The sequence below is a fragment of the Caenorhabditis remanei genome, chromosome III (assembly GCF_010183535.1).
Source record: "Caenorhabditis remanei strain PX506 chromosome III, whole genome shotgun sequence".
Classification (NCBI taxonomy): Eukaryota; Metazoa; Nematoda; class Chromadorea; order Rhabditida; family Rhabditidae; genus Caenorhabditis; species Caenorhabditis remanei.
Genome location: NC_071330.1, coordinates 9,703,584 through 9,716,622, shown reverse-complemented (window position 1 = coordinate 9,716,622; position 13,039 = coordinate 9,703,584). Strand labels below are relative to the sequence as shown.

At 39.3% G+C, this 13,039-nt stretch overlaps 5 protein-coding genes across 5 annotated transcripts; 3 read left to right on the top strand and 2 right to left on the bottom strand.

Annotated features, from left to right (window-relative positions):
• Positions 1–536: 536 nt before the first annotated feature.
• On the bottom strand, positions 537–1,770 carry GCK72_010352 (uncharacterized protein; the record flags this gene model as incomplete). Its single annotated transcript, XM_003110740.2, has 3 exons — positions 537–696; positions 749–1,215; positions 1,270–1,770. The coding sequence occupies 3 exons, from the start codon at positions 1,768–1,770 to the stop codon at positions 537–539; spliced, it is 1,128 nt and encodes a 375-aa protein (XP_003110788.1).
• On the top strand, positions 760–1,776 carry GCK72_010351 (uncharacterized protein; the record flags this gene model as incomplete). Its single annotated transcript, XM_053727816.1, has 3 exons — positions 760–992; positions 1,044–1,228; positions 1,277–1,776. The coding sequence occupies 3 exons, from the start codon at positions 760–762 to the stop codon at positions 1,774–1,776; spliced, it is 918 nt and encodes a 305-aa protein (XP_053587393.1).
• Positions 1,777–3,793: 2,017 nt separating this feature from the next.
• Positions 3,794–5,448, top strand: GCK72_010350 (uncharacterized protein; the record flags this gene model as incomplete). Its single annotated transcript, XM_053727815.1, has 8 exons — positions 3,794–3,870; positions 3,925–4,030; positions 4,079–4,187; positions 4,239–4,399; positions 4,443–4,728; positions 4,775–4,941; positions 5,004–5,070; positions 5,114–5,448. The coding sequence occupies 8 exons, from the start codon at positions 3,794–3,796 to the stop codon at positions 5,446–5,448; spliced, it is 1,308 nt and encodes a 435-aa protein (XP_053587392.1).
• Positions 5,449–5,565: 117 nt separating this feature from the next.
• GCK72_010349 (uncharacterized protein) lies at positions 5,566–6,314 on the bottom strand (the record flags this gene model as incomplete). Its single annotated transcript, XM_053727814.1, has 3 exons — positions 5,566–5,693; positions 5,753–6,224; positions 6,306–6,314. The coding sequence occupies 3 exons, from the start codon at positions 6,312–6,314 to the stop codon at positions 5,566–5,568; spliced, it is 609 nt and encodes a 202-aa protein (XP_053587391.1).
• Positions 6,315–7,413: 1,099 nt separating this feature from the next.
• GCK72_010348 (uncharacterized protein) lies at positions 7,414–11,459 on the top strand (the record flags this gene model as incomplete). Its single annotated transcript, XM_003110857.2, has 6 exons — positions 7,414–7,468; positions 7,544–7,636; positions 7,896–8,227; positions 8,270–8,398; positions 8,445–11,286; positions 11,329–11,459. 6 exons carry the CDS (start codon positions 7,414–7,416, stop codon positions 11,457–11,459), a joined length of 3,582 nt encoding a protein of 1,193 aa, XP_003110905.2.
• Between the last annotated feature and the right edge of the window lie 1,580 nt (positions 11,460–13,039).

Genomic DNA, 13,039 nt, shown 5'->3' with positions numbered 1-13,039 from the left:
GAAGTGAAATGAACATATGTTGAGATACATTGAAATATAATTTGTTCTGAAATAGAATATTTCATTGTACATGTTCTTCAATACATCAGATCCACAGTCTCCAATTGAAAAATCCGAACACCCGGACTAGATTGTAAGTACACTATTTATATTGCATCTGGGTTTATTAACTGACTTCGCCTCGAAATTCTCGATATATTCTCAGTGTTCCGTTAAATTATACACTTCTAAACAACATAAATAATCTAGATTTGTGGATTTCAGGATTATGGATTAATTTTTTTTAAATCTTCAGAATAGTTAAAAACCATGATTCCGTGTGATGCATCATAAATGTGTCGTTGAATGTGATTATCCTCTTTAAAAAAAACAGACCACAACACGTTTTATTGTGGCCAAATCATAAATAAAAAACGAAAACAAGTTCTTGAAAATCTGAAATTTGTTAAAAACATGGAACCGCCTAGAAAAGAAGGCACGAAGTTGGGAATGAGGAAAGAAAGATATAAAATACATTTTTAAAGAAATAAAGAGATTTAGAAGCATTTGCGGTGAACGATTGATGGGCCAGACTCGTCGTATTCTTGCTTGGAAATCCACATTTGTTGGAAAGTGGAGAGGGATGCAAGGATGGATCCTCCGATCCAGACGGAGTATTTACGCTCTGGTGGAGCAATAATCTTAATCTTCATTGTGCTGAAAATTGAAGAATTGTTAGATTCTTGAAAGTCATATAAAGATAATTTACCTTGGAGCCAAATGTTGAATCTCCTTTTGCATACGATCAGCAATTCCTGGGAACATGGAAGTACCTCCAGAGAGAACAGTGTTGGCATACAAGTCCTTTCTGATGTCAACATCACATTTCATGATGGATTGGTAGGTGGTCTCGTGGATTCCAGCTCCTTCCATTCCGATGAAAGCTGGTTGGAAGAGAACTTCTGGGCAACGGAATCTCTCGTTTCCGATGGTGATGACTTGTCCGTCTGGAAGTTCGTAACTCTTCTCCAAAGAGGAAGATGAAGCAGCTTGAGCGAGCTCAGACTCGAAGTCGTGAGCGACGTAACAGAGCTTTTCCTTGATGTCACGAACGATTTCACGTTCGGCGGTGGTGGTGAAGGTGTATCCACGCTCGGTGAGGATCTTCATCATGTAGTCGGTCAAGTCACGTCCAGCAAGATCAAGACGTTGGATGGCATGTGGAAGAGCATATCCCTAAAAGGTTGTTGTAAGTTGTTTTAAAATTAGAAAGATAGGTTGAATAATCACCTCATAGATTGGCACAGTGTGGGTAACACCATCTCCGGTATCAAGAACGATTCCGGTGGTTCTTCCGGAAGCATAAAGGGAGAGAACAGCCTGAATGTTGACGTACATGGCTGGAGTGTTGAAGGTCTCAAACATGATTTGAGTCATCTTTTCTCTGTTACTCTTTGGGTTCAATGGAGCCTCAGTGAGGAGAACTGGATGCTCTTCTGGAGCAATTCTGAGCTCATTGTAGAAAGTGTGATGCCAGATCTTCTCCATATCATCCCAGTTGGTGACGATTCCGTGCTCAATTGGATACTTGAGAGTGAGGATTCCTCTCTTCGATTGGGCCTCGTCTCCAACATAAGAATCTTTTTGTCCCATGCCGACCATGACTCCTTGATGACGTGGACGGCCAACGATCGATGGGAAGACGGCACGTGGAGCATCGTCTCCGGCAAATCCGGCTTTGCACATTCCGGATCCATTGTCAACAACGAGAGCGGCGATTTCGTCTTCCATGGCTGAAAATAAGATGATTTAGGACTTGGAGGAAGCTCGGAGAATAAAAAGAGTTGAAGATAAGTATAATCAGTTTTAAAAGTTTAGAATTAAAGTTGTTTCTTATCAAATTCGTACTTTTAATATGCACTATTAGAAGGTCTATGAAATATTGAATCAGTGGTTCAATCAGTATAAAGTGAAGGTCAATTCAACTTTAAAATATGACTCTTACAACCACAAAAGCCTTTAGAATTCTAAGAAATGACAAACATAGAAATGGCAAATGTCAAAGAATAAATGTTGCCATTTCTCGCTCTCCCGTCTGAAATGATGGCAACACATCGAAATGCAAAGTATCTGTTAGAAAGAGTGAGTGTTATCAGCCGCCAATACGGGGCCAGCTCAGCAAGAGAGAAGAAGAGAGAAATGGAGAGAATATGGCATATTTGCATGTATATATGTGTCGATTTATACTGATAACTCCCCTCGTCGTTTCGTTCTAAGAATTGGAAGTACGTGTCTCACTCCGTATATGTACACAAATGATCACGTCACAACGAGTGTGAGAGGCATACAATCACATTTTAAGAGGGAAAAAAGAAGAGAGATGACGATGATGGGAAGTGAGCTGTAGAGTTTGTAACATGTCATCAAATGGTAGAAATCTAGTTAAACGAAGAGAGAAATTGTGACTAATACTCTGATTCTTTCCCAAATTCGAAAATGGATAATGAATTGTAGGAAACTAGTTTGGCATTCTGAAACTTCTGAAACTGCTATTTAACTGATTTCTGATTGGCGCTATCTTGTTTTTTTAATTGAGCCTAAAATATATGAGAAAGTTGGAAACCATAAAAAAGTATGTTTGAAATAAAACATCTGGATACTTCAGAATAATAGAAACTGATAGAAAATGAAGCCTCTCCCAAGTTTTAAATACTCCTTTCAGAATGTGAAGTATCCGCCTCCAAAACATTAAGAGCTCCATACTTGGAAAATGAGTCATTCCCTACTGATAACTGGGAACATCAGAAACAATGACTCAAACTGCTTTTGATTGAGGTATTGAAAACAGACGGAAATGAGGTTGAACCAAAACTTTAGAGTAGTCTGCCTTCTGAATGGACACACACTGAATCTCTAATTTGAAAACTGATAATTAATATTTCAGATTCCACACTACATAGTAAATGTTCCCGAGTCGATTCGCTTTCGTTCTGGAAATGATTACGTTTTTCATTTTCTTTGAAAATCATCTTTACTAGATTCCAAAGTAGAAATCTGATTCCATTTCAATGATTTCATCCCAACAACTTAAAAACTTCTGTTTGAACTCTGTCATCTCATTTCCGTTATATTTTAAAAATCTGAAACCCCAAAAACCTTTCTCATTAAGAATGTGACTACTACCGCGTATCACTGATAATGAAAAGGTGAAAGATGAAGAATTGGTCGGTAACTGAAAACGAGAAAACACACGGAAAGAAAAGACAAGAACTGATTAGACCATTGAAACGAGCATCTTGATTACAGTACCCTGGGAAGACCCCTCTTATGAGAAGAAGGAAAAATGAACGATGTAAGGAAAGAGAAAAAATGAGAAACAATATTTCCAAATACCTGAATTTTCAAAAATCAAATGTAAAATGATTCAGAATTGTTCAGGGAATCTTCCCAAAGTTATGCGAACTTCTGATTCTTCAGTAACCGAGCATGACCTTTCAAGACGACATTGGATGTTTATAAATCAATAAAAATCACATCTGCACTAAAAAGAGAAAACAACTAAAATCCATCACCTGATTTATACAATTTTCTACTTTATTTTCGATCTTTCGTCTTTTTTCTCTCTTCCCTAAAATGCAAATTTCGTGTTCAGTATTCTCCACTTTCATTACCATAATATATGTGACTTCGATACCCAATTCAATTCGATTTCTTCACTGTCATCTCAATTTCTCTTATCATATCAATTAAAAGCTTCTCATTCCAGGAAACCTCGCCCGAAACAACTTTATTTTCTTATCAATTTCATCGTAAAATGACGACGGAGAAGGTTCATGTTGGAATTGATATTGGCACAACTTCGGCAAAAATATGTGCAAAAAAAGGGAAGGAGTAAGAAAAAGAAGAGAAAAAGAGAAACCCGAAAGTAAAAAAAAATTGTTTCAGGGTGATCTTCGAGGGCAAACGAGTATATGAAACCGACGAGATTGAATCTGAAAATGGAATTCAGAATACGAAATTAATTCTGAATACTGTGATTGGTCTTTTGAAAGTAGTTGATTTCCGTATCCGTGTTCAAAATATAATTCCTTAATTTCAGACAATCAGAGAAAAATTTGAGAATGAGAATTTACAAATTTCCGATATTTGGACATGCGGACAGATGCATGGAATCGTTTTTTGGGATCAAGACTTTGTTGAGACATCAGGTTAGGACTACCAGTTTCCATATTACAATAAAAACAATCTCAATTTCTCAGATTTTCTCAACACGTCTTCTTTATATAACTGGACATACAGCACTCCAAACCTTCAGAACTTTTTGAAAACTCTTCCAAAATGGAATTCTGGAGAGATCCATCCTGGATTTGGACTGGTCACACTAGCTTATTTAAACAACTCTTCTCCAGATTCTTTGAAAGTGATTTATTGAACTTTTAAAATTTCAGAAAACTTTTTTTCAGAAATACAATCGATGCGGAACAATTATGGACTTATTTCTGACCTATTTGACTCAAAATTCCAAATGTTTTATCAGTCAACACAATGCTTTCAGCTGGGGTTACTGTAGCTCGGACTACACGTGGCAACCAGAAATTCAGAAATTCCTTCCCAATTGGATTGAACTTCCAACAATTGCACAAGACAATTCAAAAGTTGTTGGCACTTGGAATGGTATCAGATGCCACGTGGCTTCTGGAGACCTTCAGGCATCTGTTGCTTCATTGGATTCATTTGAGAAGACTGCATGTCAGTAGAATGAAACATTTTTGTAGTTTCTAGTTCAAGTTTTCAGACATAATCATCGGAACATCTGCTCAATTATGTTGTCTTGTGGATTCCAATCAATTATCAACTACAGTACTCCCATCTACAATAGTCCAATTACCATATTCTGATTCGCAGAAATTAATTGCAGCGTGTTCAATGAATGGTGGAAATGCTTTGGAATCTGTTTTGAAGGTAAAAACAAGAAAGTGTTCGGTAAAAACAAGAAAGTGTTTTTAATTAATTATCAATTTCAGACAAATGCTGATAAAACATTTTCATCGGATAGACTGTGTCAACTTCTCGTTGAATTGGATAACACAGGTCATTATCAGTAGTTGTACTTCTTCTACTTTGATTTTTTCAGTACCCCGGCTGCCGACAAACCTCAAAATCGATCCGATTTTCATCCCAGAACGTGGAGTTTCAAAGGAATTGTCAATCCAAAATGTTCGTTCAGACACCACTGATATCCAGATATTAGAAGCCACTCATGAAGGCATCATCAACAATTTGTTTTCGTTGTTCCCAGTTTCTCTGTTGTTCACTTTGAGCATTAAGACCATAGCACTTGTTGGATCTTCACAATCTACACGATTCAGAAGACATATCGAATCCGTAATCGATGCGAATTTTGAAGTTATAACGTCAGCCTCTGCCATTTCAACTCCAGCTGGCGCGATTAACTTTTCCAAGATTTAAAAATATGCAATTTTATTTTAGACATGGGAGATACAATAAATGATTTCTGTAAACAAGTAAACGATATTGGTAGAGTAATATTACATGGTCATTGTGAATCAACCGAGCGATTAAAACTCAGTCAAGATCCGGTTCTGGAGCTCTGCGTGGTGGTGGAGCAGAACCTCCTCCACATGGACCGCCACAATCGGCATCATCGCATCCTCCGGTAGCTCCTGGTGGGGCTCCTCCGAACATTCCTGGCACTGAAAAGTATTGATGTAGAGGGGTGGCAATTTTTAAATGTAAAAGTGTGACTACTTACTGCCAGCTCCTTTTGCCTGCAACTTGCTAATCAAGGTTGCAATCTTCGGATTGCTGGCGTATTTCATGATGTTCGATGGGTTCTTCATGATGTCCATCAGAGCTGGCATTACTTCCGGGTCTTGGAAGGCGGCAAGAATATCCGGATCACTGAATAGTGAATCGAGCCCTGGACCTCCAGCTCCTGGTCCGCCACCAGCACCTGGGAATCCACCTGGCATACCGCCTGCACCTGGGAATCCTCCGGGCATTCCTCCGGCTCCTGGGAACCCTCCTGGCATGCCACCAGGGAATGCACCAGGGAAATTATCGTCGAAGTCGTAGTCTTCATTTTCAGCTTGACGTTTTGCTTCTTCCTCAGCAGCCTTCTTGTTAGCTTCTTGTGCACGACGAACTCGTTCACGGCGTTCGGCAAGCTCAATCTCAGCTTTTTGACGTTCGACGGCGCGATTGTATTCTTGGATCTTGTGAGCCTGAAAACAACGAAACATTTTCAATGATCAGCAAAACATATTTGTAAACATTTCGAATGTCCATAATAAAAAAACACCCACATATCTCATGATTTACTTTTCATTCACCAACTATTGCTTCTCAGAAGATTATATCAGCTGCAACCTAGTGCAAACACCGAAAACACTGAGAAAAGAACAAACACTGCGGTCATCCATTTAGTTTGTCGGATTTATATTTTGAAAAAATCATTGAAATCTAATGCAAAATGACAGTCAACAATATCATCAACCCCTTTGCACAATAACAATATGAAATAAGAAGTTCAACTTCCGACTGGTTTCAAACTCTTGACAATCTATTTTTTCTGAACTCGATTTCGCAGCTTCGTTGATGTGTTTCGATAAACAAAAAGAAAGGAGAAGCGAACTGAGAGAAAGAGCTGTGTACACAGAACGGATCGAGCTAAGGAATAGGCTGCTGGCATCGCAGAATCAGTGTTGTGTTGGATTGGCGCAGAAGATCGTTTGACGAAGGAAAAAAAAACTATTTAATATTCTACAGCACTGAGCAAAAATGTCAACCGAAAACAAGAACTATATTGAGATAGAATGGCTGACTACAAGTTATGAGATTGTCCGATTTACAGACTGCTGCAAAATACTTGATAGCACGATTACACACATTTCAAGAGGTGTTGTTCGTCTAAAATCCATTTGATTGACAATGGCGTAGTCTGTCTGTAATACGTTTTTAGTGTGGATACATAGACATACAACCGAAAAGTAGAAGGAAACAACAGCTGCTTTCTCAAGAGAGCAACAAGGAAATCAAAGAAGAAAACGAATGAAAAGAGAAGAGCTTCTTCTTCTTTTCTTCTCTCTGCATATGTATCGAATCAGAGATAACTCTATCTCTTCTTCTCTCGATTTTTTCTTTTCTTGTTGCTCCATTCCGCATCATCACAACTCGTCGGGTCCCTTCTGCCAACGATACCGCCCGTCTCAGCATCAGTTTTGATTTTATTTATTCTGATTAAATCTTCGAAACGAACCTATTGTGCGAACCCAGCAGATAACATTTTTTAAATCTTTTTTATTTACTCCCCAACCTCGAAATCATAAGGATATATAAATTCGCTGCCCCGCTTGTGGCGACAGCATTTATTTGATCTATATCAATACTGTACCTATGTGCATTATCTACTAGATGCCCAGCTTTTATCCCATATTCATTTTTTTGCTCTTTTTGAGCTCCTGTTTGGGTGAGTAATTATTTCAAAACTGGTTTCTAAACTAATTGATCTCCTATCTCAAAATCTTTTGTCAAATATTTCCAGCTGGTCCAACCATCATCATCACCGGTCCAGCAGAGAACAATGAAGCCAAAATCGAATATCTTGGTCGTTATCTCCCACAAGCTGTTTTGAAAAGTGAGTGTTCGCTAGTAAACTCTCGTTCATCACTGCGTCTTTCCGCTTTATCTGCGCCGGTGATGCGGCAATAGAACTTGTGCTCATAACACATCTGTTTTACAAACCGCCCACTCTTGCTCCGTGAGCAACACATCGAAACTACTGCGGAAAGTTAAAGTGAAGAGGGACGGAAAAACAGAAACGATCAATCTTTTTGACAACTCAGAGAAAGAATTTCTGACAAACTTTAAAGTTCGATCTAATTTCTATTTTGCAGATGTCGCTTCAACTGAATCAGATATTCTGATTTATAACCGAGTTGGAAACCGTGATACCTTGATTGAAGATTCTAACAAGGTTCAGCAACTTGGTGGTGTATTTTTGGAGAAAAATGTATCAACTGTTGTCTTCATAAGAGACAAATATGAATACTTGAACGCCAAAGAGCTCTTTGTTCTTGAACACTTGCTCAGAACTGATAGATCATTGTCCGTCGTCCATTTCGAAGAAAAAGCCGAAAGTTCACCCATTTGGTTGGAACACTCCGACTGTTTTGCTACTGGTACCGTTGATTCAAAAATTGGAAACACAGTCTACTTTTGCAATAAAGTGAGTTGAAAACTTGTTTCTAAACATTATTTTTCATTATAGGAGACCGATTCTGTTCTGAACGAAATTTTGAATGAACGCATTCCAATTGATAAAGTTGTCAGTTTACCATCCTCTTCTTTTTTCTTCGCAAACGCCGCTTCGAAGAAATACCGTATTGACAAGAAAAAGGTGTGTAAAGAGGAAACCGACTTATGATTGAAATGGTTTTTTTTAGATGGAAGAAGAGTTGGAAGACGAAATCCAAGATATTGTAGAAGAGTCAATGAAAACTGTTGAGAAGAGAAAGAAGGATTCGGAAGATGACGATGACGATGAAGACGACAATGATTTTGACAACAAGCATGATCCAAAAAGAGACCACCGCCTTCATTGCAAGTATCGTAAATCTTGTTATGCGACTGGGAAGCGTGGGTTGATCGAACCGTATGACATTTCGTTCGATCATCTTTTCCATTTCTGGAGAGCCCCTTCGTCTCAACAACATCATCTTCCAAAGACAGAAGATGCTGATCAAGATGGAGTACCAGATTCTGAAGACGATGATGTGAATCTTGCTGATCGGAAATTAGTATGCAAATACCGAACTGCGTGCTACAAGGATCACAATATTCCACTCAGTGACAAACAGCAAGAACGTGAGAGAAGTTTCATGAGTGCCAAACTTCAAGCGCCTCAAGGAAAGAAAAGAACGCTGAAGGAAATTGCCCAAAAAGCAGTCAGTGGAGTCGAAGAGAGAGAGAAAGAAGTTAAAACGCGTCCTCTTTCAAAATCTCTTATCGTTGAGAAAAAGTTGCAAGAAATCGAAAATCAACTGCAAAAGAAATTGGACTGCAAATACCGAAGATCATGCTATGAAACTGGAAAACTCCCGGATATTGAGGAAACAAGCTTCTCGATTCCATTTTTGTATCCAGAATCCGAAAAGAATGATGACGACGATGATGAAGAAGACAAAAAATCGTTTGAGGAGATGAATGATTTGGAGAAAAAGAATTATTGCAAATATCGCAAGTCATGCTACGAATCTGGAACAAAACCAGAAATCGATAGTGAACTGGCCATTGAATCATTCCGAGACATCCTAGACATGCCGGATGTCGTGGAAACTCGTAAACTGACTCTTCAAGAACGTTGCAAGTACCGTAAATCTTGTTACAAGACTGGAATTCTCCCAGATCTCAGCCAGGACGACGAGCACATCGAAAAAGTAATCAACAAGGAAGTGAGCTCAGTAGTTCCATCAACTGTCCAGGATTTGAAAACTTTGTGCAAATACAGGAAATCTTGTTATCAGGAGATTAGTGAATCTTCTAGTGCTGACATTGTTCAAACTATCAGAAAGAGGAGACTAATTGAGAAGGAAGTCAGAAAAAGAAGAACCAGACGTCACAGAAGACTCCATAAGCGACGTGCCATGATGACAAGATACGGAATGACAACTGGATCCGGCAGCAAATATGACAAGGTTGAAAAAACCCAGAAGGAGCTTCAGGATATCGCTGACGCAAGAGAAAATAGGAAAGATGCTCCGGCTCCGAAGTCTGTCAAAATTCATGGAAAGAAAAAGGTGGTAGAAGAAACGATCGAGACAGAGGGAACAACTTCTTCACAGGAGCAGGAGCTCAATGAAGATGAAAAGAAAACGGAAACAGAGTCAAAGAGGAATAAAAAAAACACAGCGAGCTCAGAAAAAGACAAGGAGAATGAAGAAGTAGCAGATTTTCAACCAGAGCCAGAAACTGTTAAAAAAACTAAGAGGAGTTTGAAGAAAGTTAAGAAGCCGGAAATTGATAAGAATGAGGATGATGAACCAGAATCAACTCCAGAGCCAGTCAAGAAGACCAAGAAGAACTTGAAGAAAGGGAAGGAAGCTGAATCAGAAAATGATCAACCCGTGATTCCGGTACCAATACCAGTGAAATCTGGTATCAAAAGATCACAGAAGGAACCGGAAGAAGAACAGAAGACGATGAGAACAACAGAAGACGATGACGATATGCCACTACAAGAAAAAAAATCCAGAGTAGAAAAAGTATCTTCTGTACCTTCCAAGAAAAGTGTTTCTGATGAAAATGATGATGACGACGATGGAAATGAGTTCGACAACAAACACGATCCAAAGCGTGACCATCGATTGCACTGCAAGTATCGCAAAACGTGCTATGAAACAGGAAAAAGAGGATTGATTGAGCCCTATGATTTCTCAGTTTGGCATCTCGTCCATTTTTGGGCAGCACCCCCATCTCAACAACATCACAACTACGGGAAACAAAAAGATTCTGATGGCGATGGTGTTCCAGATATAGAGGATAAGGATACTGCAATGGTTAACAGAAAACTATCATGTAAATACCGTCCTTCATGCTACGAGGAATATGGTATTCCCATCGAGGAGAAGTTTTTGGAGAGGGAACAGAAAAGAACTGTGAAGCCAGAAGCGTCAGATGATGATGATGGTGGGTATGAAGATGAAAGAAAGATTGATTTGAAGGCAGCCGATCGTCGTCTTGAGTGCAAATATCGCAGATCTTGCTATGATAGTGGTGTGCTCCCAACCATCCAGCAATGGAGTGACGCTCCGACACTATCGGAAACAATCGAGACCAGCTCCAAAAACAAGAAGTTCCAGAAATGCAAGTACCGTAAATCATGCTATGAAGCAGAAGGAATCACTGACAAGGATAGCGACGTGGAGAATAAAGAAGAACTTAAGAAATCTCACATTCAAGAAACAATGAAACCAGTTGAAACACAGAAAGATCGTCATCATCATCAATCGAAACATGGAAAAAAGAAACATCAGGAGCCAGAAGACAGTGATGAGGAAGACGATGAGAAAGAAGACCAAAAAGAGAAACAAAAGAAGAATAAAGAAGAAAAGAAAGAGGAAGATAAAGTTCAAAAGCAAAGTGATAAGGAAACTTTGGAACAAGAAGTGAAAGAAATTTCCCTTTCTGTGGCAGAAAAAAGTTGGTGTAAATACAGGAAGTCATGCTATTCGTCTGTTGAACCAAAAGCTGCCAAACAAGATCATTCAGGATCTATGGCCAGGAGAGGTGAGTTCACCGCTGATTTTAAAACTTTTCGTTTTTTTTTAGCAGGAAGCGGACAGAAATGTCACATCTACTACTTGTCGTGCCGTGAGGCAATGGGTCTTCCACCAAAGGAGAAGGCACCAATGGGTCCAAATGGCAAGCGGTTGTGTCGCAAAGTGAAGAAAGACACCTGATTTTCTGATCTCACTTCTTCTCAATCCCTGTGTGCCTATGTAGATCTATGATTTCTAGAACTGACCGAGTCAACTAATCGGTCTTCAATCGTCATTTTTGTAATTATTCAGACAATAATGATGATGTAGAATTTCTCATAAACATAAAATAAACTTATTCGTATTTTCATACTTGAAACTTACATTTGGTTCAACCTCCTTCAGCCATTCGTTAGCTGCTTCGTCGTAATCGAGTTTGCAAGCAGTAGCCAAATCGGTTTTAGCTTCAACCCACTTTCCAAGAAGTCGGTTCGCGCGTCCACGGAATTTATATCCTTGAGCTGAGTCAGGATTGATAGAAATAGCCTTATCACAATCGGCGATTGCGGAGATTGGGCGTTTCAACTTGAGAAGCACACTGAAATGAAAGTAGTTGTAGTAAATAATGATCCAATCAAAAGACTAAGATTACTAACTTTGCTCTCTTAGCATGAAGCATTGCAGACCCAGGATTAGCTTCAATTGCAGCCGTAAAATGAGTGAGAGCCGCGTCGAAATCTCCATTAGAAAATGCCTCCTGAGCCTTTCCTCTCTCCTCAGAAGCTTTCTCCACTTCTTCATCAGTTGGTTCCTTGCTGGAATCTCCCATTGGAAGAGCGACTGCCTCTTCGGCTTCAATCACTCCTTCGTTGTCAATCTCGGGGAACGGAATTTCAGCTGGCTTAGGAATCTCAGACTCAGCTGGTTTTTCTTCGTTTTGCTTATTTTGCTCCTTTGGTTCTTTTGGTTCCTCAGACATTGGACACTTTCCTTCTGGAGCTGGTTTCTCAGCTGGCTTCGGTGGGAGAGTCGCTCCGAGACTGAAACGAGAAATGATTAATGAGGTTCATCAGCAACACAAACTTACGACACGAGATAATCTTTGAAAAAAGCGAATTCAGGGGAATGGAGAACCCCCGGGTTCGTTTGGCACATGCCAACAAATTGCTTGAGCAAAGAGACGTGGTCCATTCTGAAATACATAAATACATTTATATGAGGTCAGCGAGTAAGAAAATAAATTGAAATTGAAAATTGCAGTCTTGTTTGTGCAGAACAGGTAAACATCGATGCAACAGCACGTGATAAAACAAGCCCCTTAGTCCTTCAAAGAACGCGGCGGAAAAAGATGGAACATTTTATTAGAAGCTTAATACTTTTATCTATTAGTTTTAGACCGCAGGAAGAACGAATATATTTCGGAATTTTCCTTCAAATAAGGCGATCGAGAAATTTCGATGAAAATTTCAAAACATGCTGTGTGCACTTGCGCGTAGTCTCTGGCGCCGACTCTGCAATAACCGACTAGTTTAAACTTCGCGCCCGTTTACTTAATGAAAAAAATGTTTTAAAAGATCAATTTATTTTAATTTTCAATGATTGTTTGCTATAAATAAGTGCGAGGTCGATCTTGTCGCATGATATTCTTAAGATCTTTTCATCACGCAACGTTACCCTGGCAACCAGCTTATTTTTTTCTCCTGCGTCTCCTGCTCTTGGTTATTTTAGAGTGAGCTAGACATCTCAATGTGCACATATGGGTTGCAAATACGTAATGCGAG